This window comes from Strongylocentrotus purpuratus, unplaced genomic scaffold, assembly GCF_000002235.5.
Source record: "Strongylocentrotus purpuratus isolate Spur 01 unplaced genomic scaffold, Spur_5.0 spur5_contig_809, whole genome shotgun sequence".
Classification (NCBI taxonomy): Eukaryota; Metazoa; Echinodermata; class Echinoidea; order Camarodonta; family Strongylocentrotidae; genus Strongylocentrotus; species Strongylocentrotus purpuratus.
In genome coordinates, this window is record NW_022145512.1 from 192722 (window position 1) to 217708 (window position 24987).

The 24987-nt window shown below is 35.5% G+C and overlaps 1 protein-coding gene and 1 long non-coding RNA gene across 2 annotated transcripts; both read right to left on the reverse strand.

The window, feature by feature from the left end:
* Positions 1 to 311: 311 nt before the first annotated feature.
* LOC115920894 lies at positions 312 to 23612 on the reverse strand. The gene is made up of 10 exons (XM_030977631.1): positions 22988 to 23612; positions 17098 to 17419; positions 15990 to 16224; positions 15182 to 15437; positions 14614 to 14733; positions 4652 to 4871; positions 3715 to 3836; positions 3029 to 3176; positions 2142 to 2300; positions 312 to 597 (listed from the first exon to the last, which is right to left on the reverse strand). The coding sequence occupies exons 1-10, from the start codon at positions 23132 to 23134 to the stop codon at positions 431 to 433; spliced, it is 1896 nt and encodes a 631-aa protein (XP_030833491.1). The 5' UTR covers positions 23135 to 23612; the 3' UTR covers positions 312 to 430.
* LOC115920877 lies at positions 10188 to 12918 on the reverse strand. Its single transcript, XR_004062590.1, has 2 exons — positions 12369 to 12918; positions 10188 to 10649 (listed from the first exon to the last, which is right to left on the reverse strand). It is a non-coding gene; the product is annotated as an uncharacterized LOC115920877 (long non-coding RNA).
* Positions 23613 to 24987: the final 1375 nt, after the last annotated feature.

Consider the following 24987-nt stretch of genomic DNA (forward strand, 5'->3'; position numbering starts at 1 on the left):
GATAACAGTAGGAGCATACGCGCTTGAGCTAAGACAATGTATTCATGTATCAACAATATTCGTTAATAACAGCTAAGCACAGAGAAGAAAGGCGAAGACAATGGATATCTACTGTAGATCAGACTCTATTAAACTGTTCGTGTTCAGACTTTCATGTAAAAACCATGACTTGGTCTTAATCAAGGTTATCTAATATTATAATAGATATTTCCTGTTATGTATGTAATACATATTCTTTAGCCTACCTAAAGGAGTTTTATTTTCCCTCATGAAAATACAACTCCAGCGGCCAAAAGAATGATATACCTACCAGCCATATCTGTATAAAAATATTTACATAAAAACGTTAGTTTGTCACATATCTTAACAATATTTTTCAGAACTAAATGAGGTAGTGATCGAGGTGAGGAAATGAGAGAAACAAAATGCACTAAGGTATAGAACACGTCTGGTCCATGCTTAATACTAGATCTGCATCTAGAATCTCCTCCGAGTCTGCAGCACCCATCATGGCCTCTATTTCTGTGCTGGACAGTGTTGTCTCCTCTACCATCCTCCCATTTCGTCCACATTCTGCTGCAACCCTTGCCAGCAGTCCTGAAAATATAATAGAGAAAAGAATATTTAATTTTGTTTGTCTGGTGAAGCTTGTGAAGAACCAAGTTATTAGACGCAACACTAGGTAAAGGGCTTTAACCACAGCAAACGAGCACCTAATTCCATACCAAATGCATTACATATTGTTCATTTTTGTATTTTACTTTGGTAAGTTCAATATGGAATGCTTTAGTAAAGTTCAGTCTGTCTTTGATTTTCAAAGCTGGTTTTCGAGTTAAATTTGCTCAACATCTCTTTATCAATACATTTCTACTTAAATGATAAACCCCCTTTTTTAAATTTTTGGTTGTCTTACTAAAATAATACTTTTACATTATCAATAAAAAAAAAAAAAAAAAAAAAGCATAAACCCTTACTGAATGGGGCTATTTTGAAATTTGTAAGACTGGAGGGGGGGGGGGGGGGGCCTCAGAGCCTACCCCTTAAGTAACCAAATTTGGCACTGACGTTTCAATTTTCTTGTTAGAATTTTTAAAATCTGATTTTATTTCTCGAAAATGGTATACACATATGAGTTATAGTTTAAATAGACCAATCTGAATGTCTCAAATTGTAATATCTATGGAAAGTATTTTTAAATAGTGAATATGTGAGCCATTGTTTAAAAACAATATATCTAACGATCGGTTCTAATAACCACCGTTTTAATTTCTCTCCTGGTGAGAATATATATAAAAAATCTCTGTTTGTAACCTATCTAAAATGTTTCATTCCAAATTGTTTTTGGTTTCAGAGTTTTTGAGAAGATATAAAGCTCTCTATATCTCTCTTGACTTGGATTTTTTTTAAATTATATGCTCACAATGTCATCTCAAGTCTTTAAGCTTTTACACAGTTCATTTCTTCTCAAACAGTTTTTATATGCCTTTTTTTTTGCATATTTTTCAATTCTTATGTATTTCAATGTTTTATGAACATTTTTTTTTTTTGCATTCTACTGGAAAACTGGAAGAAAAAAAAAAAAAAAAAAAAAAAAAAAATCGGCTCGACCTTTTATCATGAAAGGTCTGATTTTCAACACCTCAGTGTCATAAGATTTATAACACTTGAAAAAAAAATCATGAAGCGCTAGCTATTGCTGAAAATGCAATGGGTTTGACAACAAAATTTGTCTGGGGGGGGGGGGGCGCCATCTGAGACCTTTCCGGTAAAGTTAGTGTTAACACAAATTTCCGACAAGGCACAGGGTTGCTTATTGATATTGACCATGATTTTGCACGACCCCAAATCTCGTGACTAAAATCTTTGTTGTGCAACACTGGGCAACTTTGATGCTATTAATGTCAGTTATTATGCGTCTAGAATTTATGGATAGTGAAAAATAGGTAAATATACTTGAATTGAAAAAAGCCAATTTGAATTTACACAATTTGGACGTTATTTCACAACTTTCCTTTCCTTACATTTTATTTTATTTTTGTATTCATGTTGCTTTATTGGTATCTCTATATATTTAATCTACCCATTTATTCTAAAACTGTATCATAATTTAATTGGATCTGTATATAGATAAAATGTCTTACCGTCTCCAACGTCAAGAACCACTTCATCAATAGAAGTGAAATGCTCCACTGCATATTTGTAGAAGTCTGATCTTGATGGCATGTAGAGTTGGCTAGTGCCAGCACCCCTCCTCCTAGACTCGACAATACCATACTGCATACAGACATTATGGTTGACATCTGTTGATAAAATATATATGCACATTTTATATGGCTACTTAGAACAGTATGAATAAGCCTTAATTTCCTATAGAAGTAAAACGAATATACATACATGTGATTTTTCACATGAGGCACAATTTCTTTTCAAACAGATACAATGTGATTTTTTGAGTTCTGAATGCACCTTTTTCTTTAGGAATAAAAACCCAGACATTAGAAATGCATTTGTTTCACAATTACTCCGCAGTTGTCTAATTAATATAATTAGCTTGCTTTGGAGGTAATGTGTTTGAGATCACATGGCAAGCATCTTATCTTCATTTGTTCAGCATTAGTCAGCTATTATATGTTTTTTTCCCCCAAAAGCATTCAGTAATCATTATTTTTTGAAGTTTTGAACATTCATTGTAAATGTCATTGGATTCTGTCAGAAATTAATTTCTGTCATTACCAGAACTCAAGATTATATTTAAAATCCAAGTGATATAAACAAAAATTTATATGAATGTTGAGCTTCATAGGAGGATTTCTTAAGAAAGAATTTTCATTCAGATCGAGCAGCCAATCTAACACACTGGAAGTTATACGGTAACATTCTTTCTTAATAATTTATATTTTTTTAACACACACTGCAGCTATCTCATTATTACACAACCACAAAAACGTTTGTTATGTTGCTTTGAATACCGAAATAACAGTCAGCTTCATAAGATATTTAATAAAAGACATGGAACATGCATAGTTACCTTGAATATCTCCTACTGGGGACTGGACAATATGCAATATATGCACATCGTGTCGGGTATGTTGGCTGACCACTTTGGATATCGCTGTGATGTCCTTTGTCAGGAAGATTCTGGTAGTAGCCGATGGTGTTGAGGATAACTGGATATCCTGTAATATCAGAAATTCAAATAAAAAGGAAAGAACATACAAATTAACTATAATTCTAATATGTTGAGCCCAGATAATATACACAATGCAAAGTTCTGGAAACTGTTTTTTTTTATTTATACCCTTTTCATAATTATCTGCAGCTTAACATTTGCTATGTTGAATCAAAATAGAAAAATCAAATTTGAAAATAGGATGAAATAGCATGTGGGTGCACTTTTCCATGCCAGTCGTCTGGGCGACAGTGCCATTGTACGTAATATATGACTTGTGGGAAAATTGCAATTTCTATGCCATGAATATAATTGTTTGTTTTTTGTTATCAATGACAAATTACCAATGATTTTTCATCAGCATAAGATCATTCTCCATGTAAATCCCTTAACCTTGAGTTCCTTATAGATTACAATATTACAACTTTGAGATATTTTAAACTCACAATTTTGAGATTTGTTTTATGTGAAATTCAGTTTACCTCTTTCAATTACCAAGTGCCTACAAATAAGTGCTTTGGAACCTTAAGAATATGGGACAATACCTCTTCTAGTTCTTGTATCATAAGGGCTGGGATGTCGTCTGCATTCATGTCCATGTCTCTCTTGGCCCTGCTGATGTGCTCCAGGAAGACCTCTGGGATGTTACCTTTTGTATACTTTTTACCTGAAAAAAAATACATATACATTGATCATAGAGCTCCGGAGTCAATTTGACCCCCCCCCCCTCCCCCCACAATATCTTGGCCACAGAAGGTCTGATTGATGGGAAATTTTGCATGGACAGCAATGCACATGCAAAGAAATGTTGCTTTGATGTTTGTTTTTTACAAAAATCACTCATATATTACTTTATTATAATTCATGCAAATTAAATTCCTATTTTAACACATTCAATAATATATCATTAAACAAGGCAAACGCCAAGCGTTGTCTTGCCTGCATCTTAGGCCCTATAAGCAGATCAGGAGGTGAATTTTGGGTTCTGGTAGTTTACTCTTTAGCAATAATGGAATCCCAAGGAAAGTCTGTTTTCCTTTTGACCTGTTGCCTTTGACCCACATTTGAACTTGACATGTTTTATAGAACAATTTAGAAAAGGCAGTATTTTGTACACAAACGTACTATGCAAAATGTCAATTGTGGCTAGACGTGTGGTTAAGTAATGTTGCATAACCTCTAGCATGGACTGTCCCAATTTTGGGGCAAATTTGGTCTCAAAAGTTGCGAGACAATAAAGTCATTGAAAGGCAGGTTGTGATTTGTAGCGGTTACGTGGCAGTCCTGGATTGTGTACGGGGGAGGCAGGGGCCAAATTGACCCCCCCCCCCCCCCCCCCCAGTCAGAATAGTCAACCCTACTAGTTCATCTAAACTTTAAAATTTGGATTGATGGAGATACAGGATAGCAATTATTGTATATCTTGCTGGGGCTCAATATTCTCTTCAATAGACATTATACGAAGCCATGATTTGTGCATACCAACATAGGGTTCCAGGGCTGCTTCTGAAGTGAAGGTTGGGTATCTTTCTATCGCCTCTTCCCACGTCTTAGCCCCAACTCCCTTAGCAAACACGCTCCTCTTCATTGCCTTCAGTTCATCGGCATCCGCCTTCATCTTTTTAACATTCAAAGACAAGGTCGCCTCCAGAAGAAGTGAATATCGCTCCTCTTCTGAGAGTCCTTGTAGCTTCATGAAACACTATAAAATAAGACAAATGAAAATAATAAGAGTAGTTATTAGTGCACGTGAAGTATTGTTGCTCACTGTCAGAAGACAAATTTTATTTGCATATATATGAACTATCAAACAACTTTTTCAATCAAAGTCAATTCTTCTGCAAAGAATCCCCAATTCATCTATTGTTTGATTTGAATATGTAAAAAACTATTGCTTTAACCCTATTTTCACTTTGAGTGCAAGCTTAATGCGAAATATTGCAAGGACGTCAATACAGATTTGTTTTTATCACAAATTTGTTACTTTATTATAATTTATGCAAATTAGATACCTATTTTAACATATTCATTAATATTTCATTAAGTTATGAAGCTCAATCTCTTTTTTAAAGTTGCTGAATAGCATAGGCAACAATACTGAAATAATAAATAATGAAATTTCCGATCAATTCTTTTGTATTCTATTGTTTCATAAACTACTTATGTATCTATTGTTTTCATTTATATATGTGATTTTTTTCATGTTTCAAAAGTGTATCTTGAAAAGTTTCAAGACAAGTATGGTCAGGCAAAAAGACTAGAAGGCACAATTAACAGTGTTGTAAAGCAATTTAGGAAAAGCAGTATTTTGTACACGAACGTACCTATGCAAAAAGTTGATTTTATTGTTAATTTTTAGAACTCGGTCTCAAAAGTTGCGAGACAAACAAAAAAAGTCAGAAAAAGTCACCGGAAGCCGTGTCGCTATTTGCAGCCATTGCGCATCAGTCACAGATTTTGAACAGGAAATTGAACCCCCCCCCCCCCCCCCCCCCTCCAGTCAGAATAGGGTATCCGCCAATGGTGGCGCTATATTACTTTATTTACTTTGGTTGTGATGATTTGATAAACTCCTTATAGCGGCTGAATAAACCACAATTCTCATTTGCACAGAAAACATGTGGTATGTGTGACATCCAGTCCACCCTTGTAAAAAAAAACCATGGATCCATGGTACGGTAAAACCATGGTTTTACCGTACCATGGATCCATTGTAAACCATGAAATAACAGGAGTAAATTGGAACAGACATATTATGGTTTTACCATGGATTTTCCATGGTTAAACTGTGGTTTTTCCATGGTAAAACCAAGGTGTTACCACGGTAAAACCGCAAAGTACCGCAAAGTACCGCAAAGTAAAACCATGGTTTAACCATGGTTTCACCATGGTTTCACCTTGGTTTCACCATGGTATGACCACGGCAAAACCATGGTAAAACTACAGTAAAACCATGGTTTTACCATAATATGTCTGTTCCAATTTACTCCTGTTATTTCATGGTTTACAATGGATCCATGGTACAGTAAAACCATGGTTTTACCACGGTTAAACCGCAAAGTACCGCAAAGTAAAACCATGGTTTAACCATGGTTTCACCTTGGTTTCACCATGGTATGACCACGGCAAAACCATGGTGAAACTACAGTAAAACCATGGTTTTACCATAATATGTCTGTTCCAATTTACTCCTGTTATTTCATGGTTTACAATGGATCCATGGTACAGTAAAGCCATGGTTTCACCTTGGTTTCACCATGGTATGACCACGGCAAAACCATGGTAAAACTACAGTAAAACCATGGTTTTACCATAATATGTCTGTTTCAATTTACTCCTGTTATTTCATGGTTTACAATGGATCCACGGTACAGTAAAACCACGGTTTAACCATGGTTTCACCATGGTATTACAGTACACCATAGTATTACAGTTTCACCATGGTATTACCACCTTGATAACATGGTACTACAATGGATCCACGGTACAGTCAAACAATGGTATTACCATGTTTTCTCCGTCGTTTAACCATAATTTCACCATGGCTTTTAGGTACAAACCATGGTGAATCCAAGGTGAAACTTCTGAAATGTAAATCATTTATAGAAAAGAGAAGCTATTTTAAATGTGTAAGAAATACATAATATATGTTTGATATCAGTGATGGGAGACACAATGAATGACCTGCCAAAAGAAATGAAAAATTGTGTTGAAAAAGATGAATACTTTTAATAAAATATATGTCACACACGTTTTAGAGTAATACATGTAAATGTGTTTAAACATCCTAGTCTTTAGACGTAAAGTGGCAAGACTTTATGCATGTTCAAATAAATATTTGTAATAAACTGTCTTACCGGTACACATAAAAAGTTAATTAGTAAACTGTTTGTAAACAGCACACACTTAGCAAGCTTATATGTATGAGGTATAGGCTAATGAGGAATAAAAAGGAAAGACTAAAATATTTCAATTAAGAGTACCATTACACTGACCACAACACCATAAAGCTGTCAGTAATAAGAACAAATATGGCAAGGTATCTGAGTATGCAAGATTTTTTTTTTTCCTGAGTTGAGGTCCTATTGCATATATTGTAATAATAAAAACTGTAAAGAGGGCATGACCCCAAAAAATCACACAAATATACAAAGATAATTTTACCAACTGCAAACATTTGATTTGTTTGAAAGGTAACAAGTTGTATCCCAATTATAGGTATTTGGCTAGTCAGTCAAAACAAGTTCTTCCCCTTCTTGTTTGTACCCTTTATTGTAATGCATTTCAGATGGTCTCTATTTTAACTCTATAATTCCAGCAATTGTTTGATACAAAAAACCTATAACTATATTTCTTCAATTGAAATTGAAATGTACTGTTTGAGAGGGGAAAAAAATTGTAATTAACACTGACTTAATGAGACAAACATAACAAACTTACAAATGGTAATGAACATCTTGCAAATAACTGGATCAATATGGACATATGTTTATAAAATGCCTTTTCACACCTATACACCCATATCCCTCCCTACACACAATAACAAGACCATCTCCTTGAATAATTGAACAAAATGGCCTAAGGATCAGAATTAAAAGCCTTTTATTTCAACCACTTCTATACTAAAAGCCACCCACCCCTCCCAAAAAGACTTTAAACCTGAGTAACAATAAATATAGGATGTACCCTGAAACCCTTACAAGCAGGTATAACAATTGTAAAAGAGGAAATATGGCCCATCTTGTTCAACTTTTGGAACTATTAACAATGTGTTCATTTGAAAACTTATATAATTTTTTTGGGTTACTGTGTTACAATCATTTGTTACAAAACGATACTGGACAATGTCATATGTGACCTTACACCACAAAATGACCAATAGGTCAAAAAAAGGATTGTGCTGATTTTCACATGACATTAAAGTAGAAGTCAATATCTTAAAATGGTGCATAATTTTTCAAATAAGTAAACCCTCTCAAAACGAGCACCCAAGATTTAGAACATTGCTGAAGCAGATTTAAAGTCAAAGTCAGGGAGAAAATGGGCCACTACAAAGAACAGCTTCTATTGAAATGCTGTAAAATTATCATTTTCATTTGATTAAAACAAATATCATATTTACATACATGTACACATGATTTCCGACGCTTAAAATTACGCAGAGGGTTTAAGATACCCTCATTAGGAAATACCAAAATCCTGAATCTCATATTTTGAACAAAATTAGACTATTTTAGCTAGGTTACATATAAAAGAATGTAACATAACTAAGTCATCCGATGGTAAAGAGGAAACTTACTTAAGATGACATTTTAACCAGGCAAGTGGAATCTTACTACCGGTACTCTTAATTACAAAGTAATTATAGCAAATACATATTTTCTTGAACACAAGCTAGTTTCAGCACACAATGAAAGATTACACTAAGTGAATACATTTTAGCAAAATTGTTGGCATCGGCAAGTGAACGGATGAGTAAGTAACTCGATATTTTCACATTTAATAGAAGAAAAAAAATTGTAACATGAAAACAATCTTCTTTGGTCTTCCATCAGCTTTTGTTTGAAGAGCACAATAAACAATGTCATTTAAAACTGGTGAAACTGGTAGATATATGTGAACCAATATTGAACAGCTTAAAAATAAAGTCAAGTTCTGGTCATGCGATTGCATTGTGAAAGAAACGTTGTGGAATCGATCAGGACAGGTTGATCATCTAGCATATAAAAGTATTGGTGTGTACTGCAAGGTTCTGGAATCATCAAAATTATAAGAAATTTGGTCTAGTCTTGGTAAGGTTACAAGCACTGTACACAGAAAGATGTGAATATGGGACTACATGAACATGTGGCGTAAAAATCGAACCTCAATATATAATTTTACATGCCATGTTTAGAATATTAAGGCATTTGATTGAAGATCCATGCTTTTCAGGGCACATTTTTATCTGATGTACTGCCACACTTACATAATACAATGATAAAGCTCACAATTTTTTTTCACCTCTTCCCAGAACTCAACCTTCTCTCTAAACATGAATATCTAAATAGATGGAAAGTCTCAAACGCTGGCAAATTTTTGGGCTTATACATGTATACATGTACATATCAGTTGTGTAAACCAAATTATTATAATGTAAATCTAATCTGAATGAAAGATATTCCTAACACGAAAACAAGCATTTTTATATTTTTGCTGATAAAATACTGGTAAAACTGGCAGATAAATGTGAACCATTATTGAACAGCTTAATAATGACTATAAAGTGCTGCGTCATACCAGTAGCAAGGCTATCTGGAAAGTTTTGATGAGATGTCATGACAAAAATAAATATTCTAAAAAAGAATTCTTTAAAATTTTGTATTGATGAATTATACGCGTGAAGGTAAAGGTATAATTTTACTATACATAGAGAAGTTCACTTCAACAACAAAAAATATCAACAAAATTCAACCAAAAAAAACATGGCGTCCGAGTATTCGACTGTAAGCCTGGGAGTGTACTCGAGTACTTCATTACACGGTTATGCACAGCCTTACTTTAATAAGTGTTAAAGTACAAGTCCACTCCACTGAAAAGTTGAGTCGATTAGATAGACAAAGATCTGTACAGCCCCAAAATAACTTGGTTTTGGAAAATGGTGCTCAGACTTATTTTTAATAATTTTGTTTAAAGCCCCACTGTCCTACTTGTAGCTACTTGCTCCCTCTATATAGAAAACTTCCCCAATCGGTGCCTGTTGATCCCCCATGATCCTCTTTTTCTTATGTTAGTTGAGAGCTGAGTTAATGAGATAGCCACCTGTCAGTGACCTCGCTGTGTGGTCAAATCCCTTCTGGCCCAGTAGTATTGACGGTCTTTAAAGGCCATCTGTACTAGTTTGACCAGAAGGGATTAGACCACACGGTGAGATCACTGACAGGTGGCTATCTCATCAACTCGGCTCTCAAATAACATAAGAAATAGAGGATCATGGGGAACCAACAGGCACCGATTGGGGAAGTTTTCTATATAGAGGGAGCAAGTAGCTAAAAGGAGTGCAGTAAGGCTTTAATGAGCAAAAAACAAGTGAATGATCGAGCCGGTTCCTCTCACAATGCATTGCGCGACATTTTTTGTGACGTAGGGTCCTCACAACACAGACAGAGGCGTATACGTCACATCTGTGCGGCAAATTTAAAAGTTTTGCTCGAAAAAAAGCTGTGTATTGAAGATTACTTTCTCAGATTCCTTCCGACCGAACAAAGGTGACAGGGTCGATTGTACTGGATGTACTAGCTGAATGTTTGCTGGTCAGCATAACTGGTATAATTTTGAAAAGCTCTCCTCTATAGGGATCCCATACAGATGAATTCTCAAACTCTCACCCATGTCTTGCATAATTTCCGTGAAGTTTGTTGGACAGTTTAGTCTTACAAATCAAGACTGCATGTTCACTGGAACAGTCCATGTTGACGACTTTCCCGCAGCCGAAGATACCCTGAAAAATAAAAATAAATATTAGCACATTGTAGAATTGTATTATATGCTCTCAAATCAAATATAGCGAAAATTATGAGTTGATATTAGCAACATGTACACTCTACAAATGTACCTCCCCCTTTGAAAGCACCCCCTATCTCCTGTGTGTAATTTTAATACGGGCCAGATTTTTTAAACAACCTATTTAAGTCAATATGGGCCAGACTTTGTTGCGTTAAAGTACCCCTTTACCAGAGATTTGGGGTACACGAACGTGCTCAGAGCCCGTTTATGAAAGTGATTCAAACAGCGCTGTTTACTCGAAATTGCTGAATAGTCTCTATGCATGAATCGAAGAAACAAAGCCCTTCTCAACCTCTTATATAGGCCTATACAGCAATTTAGACAAACGGCGCCTAGAGTAAAGGAGGGGGTAATCGACCATCACCAGTTTTCGGCCGGTCCTTTGGATGCATAGTAAAATTCCTTTAAAATACATCCCATGATAGCATATCACATATTCCACACATGCCATACCATGCCAGAGTCACTGAAGAACCACATTTGCAATGGAAAATATATCCTAAAATATCACATTTTAGCGATGTAATCAGCGGTCCCGCTACCCGAATCTGAAAAATCGAGTATCTTACGCATGTCTGTAAGAAATATGGGTACCATAAAATGAGCTTTATTTCAAGTATTTTTCATATTTAGAGCCCGATTTTGTGTGAGTCCCAAGCTAAAAAGTATCTCATCGCATGTATTAAATCAATGCAGCCGAACACCGCAACGCACACACGATATCTCTGTCCAATTCAGATTCCAATTTCCGATCACCGCAGAACTAGTTTTCGGCATGGCGAGCTCCGGCTCGGGATACCTGCTCCGCCCGCTAGTACTATAGATCAGCGGGGAAACGCACGACGCGGGCGCGCTTCCTATTGACTTTGTACATACGACCGAAAACTGTCTCGCTAGGTCGATAACTGTCTCCGAAACAGTGAAAATTGAAATGGATATTGTCATGGCAATTCATGATTTTTTTTCTGGGATTCTTTGTTTGTTTGAATAATAATATTTGCTTCATGATTTGAACAAGAAATGATAATAGGAAGTAAAGAGTCCTAAAATAGGATTTTGTCTTAAGTGGCCGAAAACCCCCCTCCTATCATGAATATTAATATTTGCTCCGCCGTGACCGCGCATGCGTACTTTCTCCTCGCCATGTTAAATCAACGAACATGGATGAATCGTCGGGTTAGCACAAAGAATCACCCTTTTTCCCCCACGAGACTTCTTCATATTATGATTTCAAGTGGTTGGAAAGATGCCCAAAGGAGTAAAAAAAAACATTGTTAAGTCTAGTCAAAGTTGTAATTAGACTACCTCTTTTTCAGTATTTACTTTGCGAAAACATGTGACCAAACCCGCTCAGCCGCTGTTTGAATCGTTTTCATAAACGGGCCACATCTGCATGAGCTTCGATGCCTTTGGCATCGGCGTCGGAGCTCCATGGAGTACGTTACTTTCATGGATGCAGTATTGTACAGTATGGAATATAATCTAGTAAATCTACTATCATCATCAATTGCAATCCGTTTGGTTTTTTTTCATGAACAAAATTTACAAAAAATCAAAAAGAAGAATGAGATTTATAACCAAATTTCTTAATTTTTACAGAAAGCATACCCAATTCTGTATCAAGCCTTAAATTATGTTTAATCTTATTACTCACCTCCTGGAGAAAATGTTGACCTTAAAGTATAGCTCCAGCAGCAAAGCAAAGTTGGTCGTTTTCTGCAGACCGATATTTTCCCACACATGAGTGGCTGTGTGGGACTGTACTGTAGTATGTAGACCAGTGTGACTGTCTGGTAAATTGAAATCTAGATCTACTTCGAGTTCTTCATGTTGTCCAATTCTTGCTCTGGAATACTCTTAGTCTCGTACAATTCTTCTTTCCTGGTGTAAATCTAACCCTTATCCCCTATATTCTGGGTTTTAAAGGAAGACAAATTTGGCGAAACGGCAAAGTAATGGCTGGAGTGAAGAAATTCAAAATTGGAAATACAGTGTGCATTCCACCACTAGATGGCAGCAAACACACTAATAATTGTATTTATTTTGGGGCAAATTGTTACAATTCCATATTATCGAATCAGTTCAAGGTCATCAAAACAATCGAGTAGTGCTGGTCATACATGTATTATGTATATAGTGGTCATAACTACATTGGTTACATGATAGTAGTTTTTTTAAATTTTTTTTAATACTCGTGTTGAGACCATGTCAAAAGTGTAGTTAACTACGGTCAGACCGTTGTTTGATTTGTGGTAAAACCATGGTTTAACCATGTTTTTATAACTATGGTATCAGAACAATTCTAAAACCATGGTTTAACTATGGTTTCGTAACCGTAGTTTGTCAACCTCGGTAAAACCATCGTTTTAACTATAGTTTCGTTACCATGGTTTACAACCATGGCAAAACCATGGTTTGCACATGATTTCTTTACCATGGTTTTTGTATCTTGGTAGAACTTTTAAAAATGGTTTCGTTACCTAGTTTTTTGTACAGTTGTAAAACTATGGTTAAACCATGGTTTCATAGCCGTGGTTTTTCAACCGTGGTAAAACCATGGTTTCATCCACGGTTCAATAGCCATGGTTTTTCAACTGTGGTAAAACCATGGTTTTTAACCATGGTTTAGTTACAGTGGTTTTCGACCATGGCATTTCTTAACCATGGTTTTTTAGCAATGGTTATCCAATGGTTCAACAATGGTTCAATAGCCGTGGTTTTTGTACCGTGGTAAAACCATGGTTTCATCCATGGTTCAATAGCCGTGGTTTTTCAACCATGGTAAAACCATGGTTACATCATGGTTTCTTAACCATGGTTTTTTAGCAATGGTTATCCAATGGTTCAACCATGGTTTTGTTACCATGATTTTTGTACCGTGGTAAAACCATGGTTTTAAGCATGGTTTCTTAACCATGGTTTTTTAACGATGGTTATTCAATGGTTAAACCATGGTTAAAAAACCATCGTTAAGAACCCACGGTTAAACCATGATATTGCCACGGTTAAAAAACTATGGGTTTTGAACTATTGTAAAACCATGGTATAACCATGGTTCAATAACAGTGGTTTTTCAACGTTGGCAATATCGTTGTTTAACCATGGTTTCTTAACCATGGTTTTTTAACAATGGTTATTCAATGGTTTAACCATGGTTAAAAAACCATTGTTAAGAACCCACGGTTAAACCATGATATTGCCACGGTTAAAAAACTATGGTTTTTGAACCATTTTAAAACCATGGTATAACCATGGTTAAATAACAGTGGTTTTTCAACGTTGGCAATAGCTGTTGTTTAACCATGGTTTCTTAACCATAGTTTTTTAACCATTGTAATACAATGGTTTAACTATGGTTTCATTACTATGGTTTTAGTACCATGGTTAAACCATGGTTTATTTATGGTTTTGTTACCATGGTTTTTGAACTGCTGTAAAACTATGGTTTAACCATGGTTTTGAAACCGTGGTGTAATAACTGTGGTTTAACCACGGTTTAACCATAGTTTTTAAACCATGGTTTATTAACAGTGGTAAAACCATGGTTTAACCATTGTTTAACCATGGTTATGTTGGTAAAACCATGGATACTCACGGTTGGATCCTGAAAACAGTCGATCCATTGTAAAACCATGGGTGAACCATGGTATTACCATGGTTATGATGGTAAAACCATGGTTTTTTTTTACAAGGGCAGCTCAATTTTTGTATTTTTCATATAGCTCATTACTCAGCAATAATATACATTTTCTACCAAAAAGTTATAATTTATTTGGTGTTTTGAACATTCGCAAGTCAAGTTTTGTTCGATTCTATGAAGAAAAAAAATGCTTTCCTTCATTACTCAAGATGATATTTAAATGTGTAAAAAAAAAAAAAAAAATTTAAAGCTTACTTACACATTGTTTCAAATCCTTTCCAGTAGATTCTCTAGTTGCATCGAAAAGGAGAGTGGCTTTCCTGTAGCATCTGTTTGAATAACTAGCCAACTGGAAAGTTGGCTCGAGAGCCCTCAGTGCCTGTAAATTACAACAAAAAAAGAAATGGATAATATATGCTCTCATAACCAGTTTGATTCTGAACATTCCAATTCATTCACTGCAATCACCATTGCATTACATAATTCACCATATTGTAATATGACCCCTCAAGTTAAAATATAAGAAATGTTAGAACTTTTTGGCTAAAATTTATGTTTCCAACAGTCACTCTTGAAAGCTCGATTAAACTCCATTTTGTCATGTACATGTAAGTTGGCTGAATATAACAATAACCTTTTTATTGGGGGGTTGGGTGATGTTCATGAGTTTTTATGCTGAACATAAATCTAATTTAATGTCCGATTCATCGTTTCATTAAAAAAAAAACCTACTTCGCTACAAGTAAAAATAGAACATTGAATGAATTCAGCATTTTATCTAGATGAAAATGTCAGATGAAAATGTCAGCTCTAGTGTTTAGACTTACATTGAAGGAGCCATTTTTCCCAAGGGCTAGGGAACACTTGCGTCTTGTCGAGGCAGTCATAGTGCAGGGCTCATCCTCCACATCAAGGTTGTTGTCATCGTATAGAATTGACCTGCAGACAGCAACCTCCTCCTGCAAGCACGGCTTGTCTACAGCAGGTTGCCCACACCTATGCAGTGATGCCACTCTCAATGCCTCAACCTTGTCCAGGTTTTGGTACACCCTGCAGCGCCATCCACGAGATAGATGTTCATATCTAAAGCAATCAGAAAAAGTATATTGGTTATAGGATATTGAGATGGGTAGGATATAGAAACATGGTGTATATATGTATCATGCAGAATAAAATATTGGAAAAAAGCTTACACGGTATACCTTTCCATGCAGTCACACACTTTTTAAGAAAACAAATATGAACATGGTACACAAGGGAAATATTCTATGGGATTTTATTTGAGTCAGGGATCTAAAAATATTTTGTATTGTCCTTAATATACCCTTCATTGTATAACTATAAATGGAACACCTCTCTATTACCATTTTTCTTCCCAAATGGTACATTGACTACCTGGGTAGCATTTCTTTTATGTTACATGCTTCCACTACATATTTGTGGACTGCATAATAAATGGAGAAAAAAAAAGACAAGTGATAAATGAATATGTTCTGTACATATAATATCGGTAAGTACATCACATAATCCCTTTAAAAATTTAACCTTTGTCTCATACACTGTAACTACAAAAAGAAACAAAAATAACATTAAAAAGCAATTGCAAAAACGGGTAACTTTTATAGAATAAAATACCTTTCATCGTCAACAAGATCCTTAGCTGCAAGAGCATAGCACACCCCTCCTAGGAGCTGGTAAGCTGTTCCAGAAGGGCCATCTACTGCGAGGACTGGAAGGACATGGGAGCTCTGGAAGTGGGTTGCTGCCTTCATCACGAACTGTTTGGCCTCCATCACTTCCTTCCTGGTACGTGGTCTCTGGAGATCCTTCTCGGGCTCCACAAGTTTTTTGAGGGAGATTTCAGAAATGCCTACATGTAAAGAAATAAAATTTCAGGTCAATGACACATTTTCAAAGATTGTGACATTTAAATCTTTAATGTTTATAAATAATATCCCCTGTGCAGAGAACAATCTACATTTTGAAAATGACACCAGGGGCCCGTTGCATAAAGACTTACTATTATGGTAACTTTGCCATTATGGTAACTACCATGGTAACCGGGCTCAGCAGCCAATCGAAATCAAGGTTTCTATGGTAGTTACCATAATAGTAAGTCTTTATGCAACGGGCCCTGATACATATTATTAGTAACTGGATCAAAACACACAGAGGCTCATCAGGGAAATTTTGTCCTAGAGCTATACAAAAAATATTCCTATAGCCCTTTTCAATTCAATCTCATTTTGCCTTATGTGGAAAATGCAACATATGAACATTGTTTTGGGGAATTGGCAATTAATCATTTTTCAACTTTATTTTGGTTTTAATCAGCAGTTGGCCATTTTACCTTCCCTGTGGCTATTGCAGAGGGGCATTAAATAATCAATTTGGCCCCAAACATGTACTTCATAAACAATAAGAAAAAGGAGATTGTAGTTTTGATGAAAAAAATGGAAATATTTGTGGTATTTGTATAGGAGTCCATTTAAAAATTGTTTGAAGTTATACAAAATCAAATAATAAAAGTGGAATGTCCCAATTTTATCAGGCTTTCAGTGCTGTTATATTGATAAACTATTTTGTACACATTCTCTCCATGATATTTGCATTTCTCTTTGATTTAAAAACTGCCAATCAATAACATCACATTTAAACTTAGTGATATCATGTAGAGAGAAATGTTGTACGTCTGGAATTATTAGTGAAATGAATTTTGTAAAAGAATGGAACACAAACTAACCTTGACATTTTTGTTCAATTGCTGCATCTGAATTCTCCGCCGAATGTTCAGAAGTCTTCTTTCGTCTCTTACGTTCTGGTGGAGTTCCGTCGCTGCTAGATCCAGAACTGCTACGTTTTTGCCTCGATTGTGTGTAAGATTGAGAAGGAAGGAGTTCTTCCTCTGATGACGGAAATGAATAGATCATGTCGTCATTAACGATCGCCATCACTGACAAAACATCGGTCAGGCTGTTCTCCGTTTTTTTCAAAGTCTTTGCCATGTTTGTGACACTCATTTGGCAAAACTTTGCCTGTGTAGAAAGACCATTACTAAAACAGACCTGGGAAGAAAGTAAATCGGACAAATACAGGCATTAATATAAGCTGCTTAATGAAATTATATTCATTTTGCTTTGACAACCTCACACAAAGATTATAAGGGATACAGTTGAATGTTCTACATGTTTGCCTAGAACTAGAAATATCACCGAAAGTGATTAATACTCACTCCCCATGTGTGTGCACGAAAAATGAAGAAGTGGTTTGATATATACAAGATTTTACAGATTTATTGCAATAATAGACCATTACCATGGCAACACACTTTCCGACACATTAAAAAATGTGTCTTGCACATAATCAACTCAAGACCAATATTTGTGCGAAATTTAATGAGCATTGCTCGAAAAATGAAGAAGTGGTTTGATCTGCAAGATTTTACAGATTTATTGCAATAACAGACCATTACCAATGCAACGCACTTTCCGACACATTAAAAAAAATGTCTTGTACATAATCAACTGGAGACCAATATGTGTGCCGAGTTTCATGAGCATTGCTCAAAAAAATGAGGAAGTATACATGTATATAGTTCGATCCACGAGATTTTCCCCCGATATATTACAATAATATGCCGTTCCCATGGCAACGCAGTATCCAACACAGTAAAAAAGTATGTCTTGCACATCTCCATCCTAAGACCAATATGTGTGCCAAGTTTCATGATCATTGCTCAAAAAATGAGGAAGTAGTTCGATCCACAAGATTTGCAACAGACTGACCGACTGACCGCCCGACAACCCGACCGTACGCCAATTCCTATGTACATGTATACCCCCTTCAAACTTCTTTTGGCGGGGGAACATGCAAAAAAAGATCCCTTTTTCCTTGAATGCCAATTTTTACTCATATTTCTTTGTTGTACATGTACATGTAGCTAGGGTAGATATGTTTTGCATAATATACAAATTACAATTCCCCTTGAGAAATCAAGAGTGAAGTTGTAGTCTGCCTGATGATCGTGTCATGTAACATACAACAAATGTGCATGCACAGGACATTCAGAAACTTTTAGTAAGTCGATTTCCTCCGAAATGTACAAACAGTACAGACTATATACCTCTATGTTTAGAGAAACAACCTATATTTTGCACTCTCATTAATTAGATGAATTTTCATTAATACAATTGCGATACAAGTATGGGATGTATAACTTTCAACAGTTTGCACTGCGGTAGAGTTTAGATTCTGCCCTCGTTATAAAGGAGAATAAACTCCTCAGAGACAATTGAATTGTAAGAATGCAGAAAAATTAAAGTAACATAAATGTCAGTGAAATTAAGTTGAAGCAAAAACAGTCAATTAATGAGTAAAGACGTGAATTTAAAAAAAAGTTATGATTACTAATGTTTAATATGGAGATCATACATGAAAAACTTTCCAATTTCTTTTGCAGATATTGCACTAAAATCACCTCTTTTATAGGAGGACTTGGACAAAAATTCTGTTCTATGAATTGACTGAGGAAAAAAATGAAATTCACATATTTTTGTACATGTGGGAGAGTTCTCCTTGTATGACATCACAAAAAGTGACTGCGTTGCCAATATGAGATATTCCATGTCATCAGTGATTGAAACTTTTAATGGTGCACCATCCTCTCAGGTTGGCTAGCACTAGGTGGGTAGTCCAGTAATATGGCATAAAGCTAGTCTTGATACCTTTACAATACATTGTACATTTCAGTATAAATTATACCTGTATAATTGGATTTAAAATGGAAAACAGGAATGTATGGAAGGGCATTGTACTAATTTGTTACAAGTTTGGTAACATATTTGTGGTATGAATGTCATAAAGAATAGAGGAAAAATTTGTAATCATTTAAGTGTGCATATATTATAAGACTACATTATCAGGATGCTGCATTCTAGGTTAGGAGCCTGGACAGTTCGAGTACCACCGGTACGATTTCAGGACTCAATTATGTATACAGTTCTGTTTCTGTCCCGTTTAAAGCCAGTATAACCTATAGCACCCTTGTAAGGACCATCTGCATAAGTAAGTCGTGAACTATTATATAAATAGTGTATACTCTATCATACAATAATGAATTATATGTCCGACTAAATTACTAAATTATCCTGAGTCAAAATAAACCTGCACGAGGGATAATTTAGTATTTGGAGTTCATAGTCCAGTATTTATAGTGTACATGATAGAACATTCACTATTTATTATAGTAAATAGACTCCTAAATACAAACCCCCCTCCCATTCATGAATTCCAGATTTCTCCAAAAAGGGAATTAAAAAAAACATTCTTTAGAGAATTCTAGATGTGTTTGTTTTTTTTGTTTTTTGAGAATCCTGAAATTCTGAAGAAAATTTTTTTTGGAGACTTTTTTATTTTGTTTGGTTTTTGTTGAGAATTCAGAATACTTTCTTTCTTTCAAGAATTCATAAACTTTCATAATACAATATGCTGATTTACAGAAATACATTGTCAATCGCTATGTCAAAAGGTATAAGACTAACTTTGAATGTCGCCCAGTACATAGTCTAGCTAGGTTAATCCTCTTTTAAATATCTCTTTACAAAAACAAAAACGCGAAAATGACTATAAGATTGTGCTTTTTTGCATGATCCGCCCCCCCCCCCCCCCACTTTCAAAAAACGCTCCGCGGCCCCTGAATGGAAACCGCATATTCAGATGCATAGTAAGCTATTTTGCATATTTAATGAGCTATGACCTTTGACTTAAATACTCTGAAATCAAACTTAATAGGCTGTATGTTTATACAATATGTACAGTACCTTCATACCATATTTTATAAAAATCCATTAAAGGGGAAGTCCACCCTGAACTTAAGTTGTTTTTAATAAAAGCAGAACAGTGAGAGAAACATATCAGTGAAGGTTTGACGAAAATCCGACAAAGGATACAAAAGTTATGAATTTTTAAAGTTTTCATTTTGTGACGACGTCACATGCGAGCTGCTCTCCTATACGTTGTGTACTGTAAATTCCATAAATTGCCATTTTCTCAGAAAAATAATTATTATTTTACCTGTGCATTCGATATATTATCAGACACATGCTTTTATACACGCCTCTATGAAATAGATCCATTCCTTCATCAAGAACCATGAAAAGGGGGCAATTTATGGAAATTACAGTACACAACATATGGAAGAGCAGCTCGGAAGTGACGTCACAAAATTAAAAATTTAAAATTCATAACTTCGTTATCCTTTGATGGATTTTCGTCAAACCTTCAATGATATGTTTCTCTCATTCTTCTGCTTTTATTAAACCCAACTTAATTTCAGGGTGGACTTCCCCTTTAAACATCGAACGGAAACCACACTTTCGCATATTTAAAGACTTATGACCTTTGACCTACATACTCCAAAATCAGACTCAGGCTGTATTTTGATCCATGTACCTTCATACCAAATTTCATTAAAATAAGTCAAACATTACCGGTACTTAAGCTATCGAACGGAAACTACATTTTAACATATTTAAAGACTTATGACCTTTGACATATATACTCCGAAATCAAACTCGGGCTGAATTTTGATTCCATGACGTCATACCAAAATTCATTAAAATCCATTGAACTTTACTAAAGTTAACGAACTGAAGCCATAATTTGCTATTTTCGCATATTTAATGAGCTATGACCTTTGACCTACATACTCTAAAATCGACCTTAGGCTGTACTTTATACCATGCATGCACCTTCAAATCAAATTTTATTAAACTCTGCAAAACACATCTACAGTTATCAAAAGAAAACCATTTGTTATGGAAGCACGGAAGTAAGGATGGACGGCAGCTTTACTATATCCCCTCTGACTTCATCCGCGAGGGGATAATAAAGTCTTCCACTATGTGTCAGGTATGTTTTAGCTATGTGACTCGACTGGACACACAAAATATGGGTAAACTAATTGAAGTTAGAGAAACCAATCAGTGAAGGTTTTGAATGAGTCAGAAATATTCAACAGGAAAGTCTACACAAATAATATATATTGATTTTTATGAATAAGCAGAAAAATCAGGTTGACAGCTTGATGATAGTTATCTGACAAAATCTGAAAACGGATTATAAGCAATGTTATACAAATTTTAATTTCCAATCAAACAAAAATCTACAACTCTGTGACGGACATGTAACTTAAAAATTCTTATCACATTTTTGTAGACGTTTCCATGGTAGTTGATAAAGTAAAAAATCTAAAAGTGTGTGAAAACATATGGCACAGGCATGAATAAATTGTGTTCAAGAAATTATGAATTCATTCAATTTTAGCACACAATAAAAGTTCATCGCAGAGTTTTAATTTGGGTTTAAAAAAAACTTTGTAATAAATCCTTTATCAAATATTCACCAAACTTTTACTGATAATTACTAGATCTAGCTAGCTTGGGTCGGCTCCCAAGACGAAAATCCAATTGGATATCTCTCTGCACACCTGGATCTGTGCGATTGTTAATTAAAGAACCAAACATGAACTCAATCACTTTTCTAGCAATATTTTGAATTACATCCTGGGATACAAAAAGCTTTGAAGATATTTTGATTAAAAATTATATTGAAGGAAATTAATTTTTCCTGGCTCATTATATAATTTCATATGTTATGCAGATGCAGAGAGTTTGAAACCCTATATTAGTTTACCCAGATCTACATGTATTCATAGATCCATTTTTGCATATGGCATGTAAGTTTTTGCTGTGATTAGATGAAATAAAATTCATCGTTTTTGTAAATATTTTTTGTGTACATGTGTAACAGGGATATAATTGGTTACATTTATACTGGTCACAAGAAATAATTTGGTGGAGGCTAGGCTTCAAGACTTGGTCGCTAGTAGACAGTCAGCCGAACTGTCTCATGACCTGAACCAAGTCTGAATTTGATGTGATTTCAGTTTAAATAGAGACCTCTACCTAGATTTATAGTTGAGATCTCAATCACGATGGAGTAATAATTAATGGTTTAATGCTCTGTCAAACTCATTTCACATAGACTCTATTTGACCTCAACCAGAATATTTCTTTACATAGTGACAACTAGTGTCTTTGAACAACAAAATAGCAGACACAACTTACTTACTACTGACGTTAAGTTTTAATTGGCTTAGTCTAGATCTAATCTACTTAACTTAGACACTATAAAATAATATATATTCTAAGCCCGGGTCACATGCAACCAGCTCAACCAAACCAGTCCCAGCAAGCTACTATAGACTCTACTAGTACTAGTAGTACGACTATAGTGCTAGAATAGATAAGTGATATACATAAAAAAATAGGTCTAACACTAGTTTGTTAAACCGAACTTAGAGATCTGAGATAAATAGATAACTGAACTGACAGTTAACTGTTGTTGAGTTAAAGTTAGATCTTAATCCCTACGTTGAAAGTCTACGTTGCACTTGCACTTGCAGGCAGTGCTGCACACCATTTGAAATGATTTCATTTGCACTTGTCCAACAGTTAGAATGTCTATCAATCATGTCTTGACTTGCATTGTTGCAAGGTTGCATTTTTTTAAAGAGTAACCATGTCAGAAACACGAACTGCAGATTATTCTAGTAGGTTATGTAAGTTTCTCACCTGTATGCTGTCTTCAGTAGATGAAGTGTTAGCGACGCAAATCATGCTGATGACGTCGGGAAACTCGACATTCCTGTTTCGGCTGAATGCCCTCCGTCCATTCACTATCAGGAACAACTGGTTCTGCTTTCGCTCAAGCCACCACATGTTGAACTAATATAGTCTGGATCAAGGCACTTTTAACGAATCGACGATATCGATGACTTTTTCGAGCAAAATAGATGCTTACTAAACTAAAATGCCAACTAACTATATAATAGAGGAATGTTTGAGTATCTATACAAGTCGTCAAGGCAAGCTTAAACTGACAGAAAGCGAAGTGAATACTCTAGACTATTAGAGAGATTAGTAATGCTTTAAACACGACGGGGCGAATGCAGACTATTCATATGCAAATGAGTCTACACTATACCAATATAAGCCCTCGATCTATCACTTGTTATGCAAATTTTCGCACGCGACCATTGCCGATTGGTGTTTCGTTGTGAATGGGGGACAGGAAGTGTACCCCTTTGTTTATTTTGTTATGTAAAATAGAAGAGCTCAGTATCATCATCTAATTTCTTGAAGGCAAGCATGTAATCCCCAGGCACGCAGTGAACTTATTGTTGTTTTGTGATGGGGGGGGGGGGGGGGGGGGTTACTAGTTTGTCAAATAAATTGTAACTATAGCTGTGATATGCCAGTGCATAGCTTAATCAAATCGTTCATTGTAAACAGCATGTCATTTTTATTTTCAATTTTCAATGTAGTTTCAAAGCAAATTGGAAACATTTCGGCGATCCCTCATTTTCTTTTAAAGTTGACTCATAATACCATGGAGGACTAAGAGCTAGGAAGATAATTATGTTATGCCTTCATGACTGCATATTTTTCTCGCTTAGTTTTAGACAATTGCAGGCAGCAACCAAACAAGAAAGAAATTAATTTAATGATTTAGTTATTTGGCGCCCCATTTATAAATCATATCATATTTGACTCACTTTGGATGACTGGGCCGAGGTTTATTTATTACCCCAAAAGTATATGCGCCTAATCTTAGTCTCACATAGTGAGACATTTCTAAAAGAAGAAGAAGAAAAAAAAAGAAGGAGAAGAAGAAGGAGAGGAAAAAGAAGAATTAAGAAGAAAAAGTTCAGAATTACAGAAGAAAACGGCGAAAGTCACACTCAAGTGACTGCGAGCAAGACTAGCTCTCTCAAACTGTTAAACAACCATTTCGGTTTTATGAATGGGGTGACAGAGCGTGGTCCAAGTACCCCTTTGTTTGTTACGTAACATAGGAGAGCCCAGAAAACATAATCCTAGACTTGTTGTTGAAGTTGTTTTTGTAATGACTTCATGTGTCAAGTTTAACTTATAATTGTAACAATGTGTCACAATCCTCTGGTTATCATTATTATCTATTATTCTACTTCTACTCCGATCCTAAACTAAAACCGTACGTGATTTACAACTATTCATATTACTACTGTCAGGCGGGGGGGGGGGGGGGGGGGGGGGGGGGGGGGGGCATAAACCCAAATTTAATTTATAAAGTGCCCCAAAACGGGTACGAACAGGATTCCCCCCCCCCCCCCCCTCGAGAACAAACACACACCATCAAGGCGGAGTAACAGAGGCTGATTTCAAAGCAAAAATCATAATTTAAAAACTTTGTTGGCCGTTGATCCCTCATTTTAAAAGAACAGCGGTGGATCCAGGATTTGGAAATAGAGGGGGTGCAGACGGCAAATTTGAATAAAGAGGGGGCGCAGAAGGAAATTTTCTTAGTATGTTCAATGTGTGATTCTCAACAACAAGAAAGAAAGGAGGGGCTTGCGCCCTCTTGCGCCCCCTGCATGGATTCGTCACTGTAAGAATAGGTCTAAGCAACAACAAACATGTTAGTTAAACCTTCACTTCCAACACTTTTTATAATTTAATTTTGGAGCCCATTCGTTAAATTCATTTTCTTATAATCTCCTTTAAATCTGCCCCTGATATATTTGAATGCATAA

Bases quoted from the DNA above. Each gene is read 5' to 3' on its own strand.
- LOC115920894 (XM_030977631.1), bottom strand. From the start codon at position 23,134: ATGTGGTGGCTTGAGCGAAAGCAGAACCAGTTGTTCCTGATAGTGAAT. The intron at 14,734-15,181 runs GTAAGTCTAAAC...TGTAATTTACAG, and splicing joins GGAAAAATGGCTCCTTCAAT to GCACTGAGGGCTCTCGAGCC. The intron at 2,301-3,028 runs GTAACTATGCAT...TTTTATCAACAG, and splicing joins CCCAGTAGGAGATATTCAAG to ATGTCAACCATAATGTCTGT.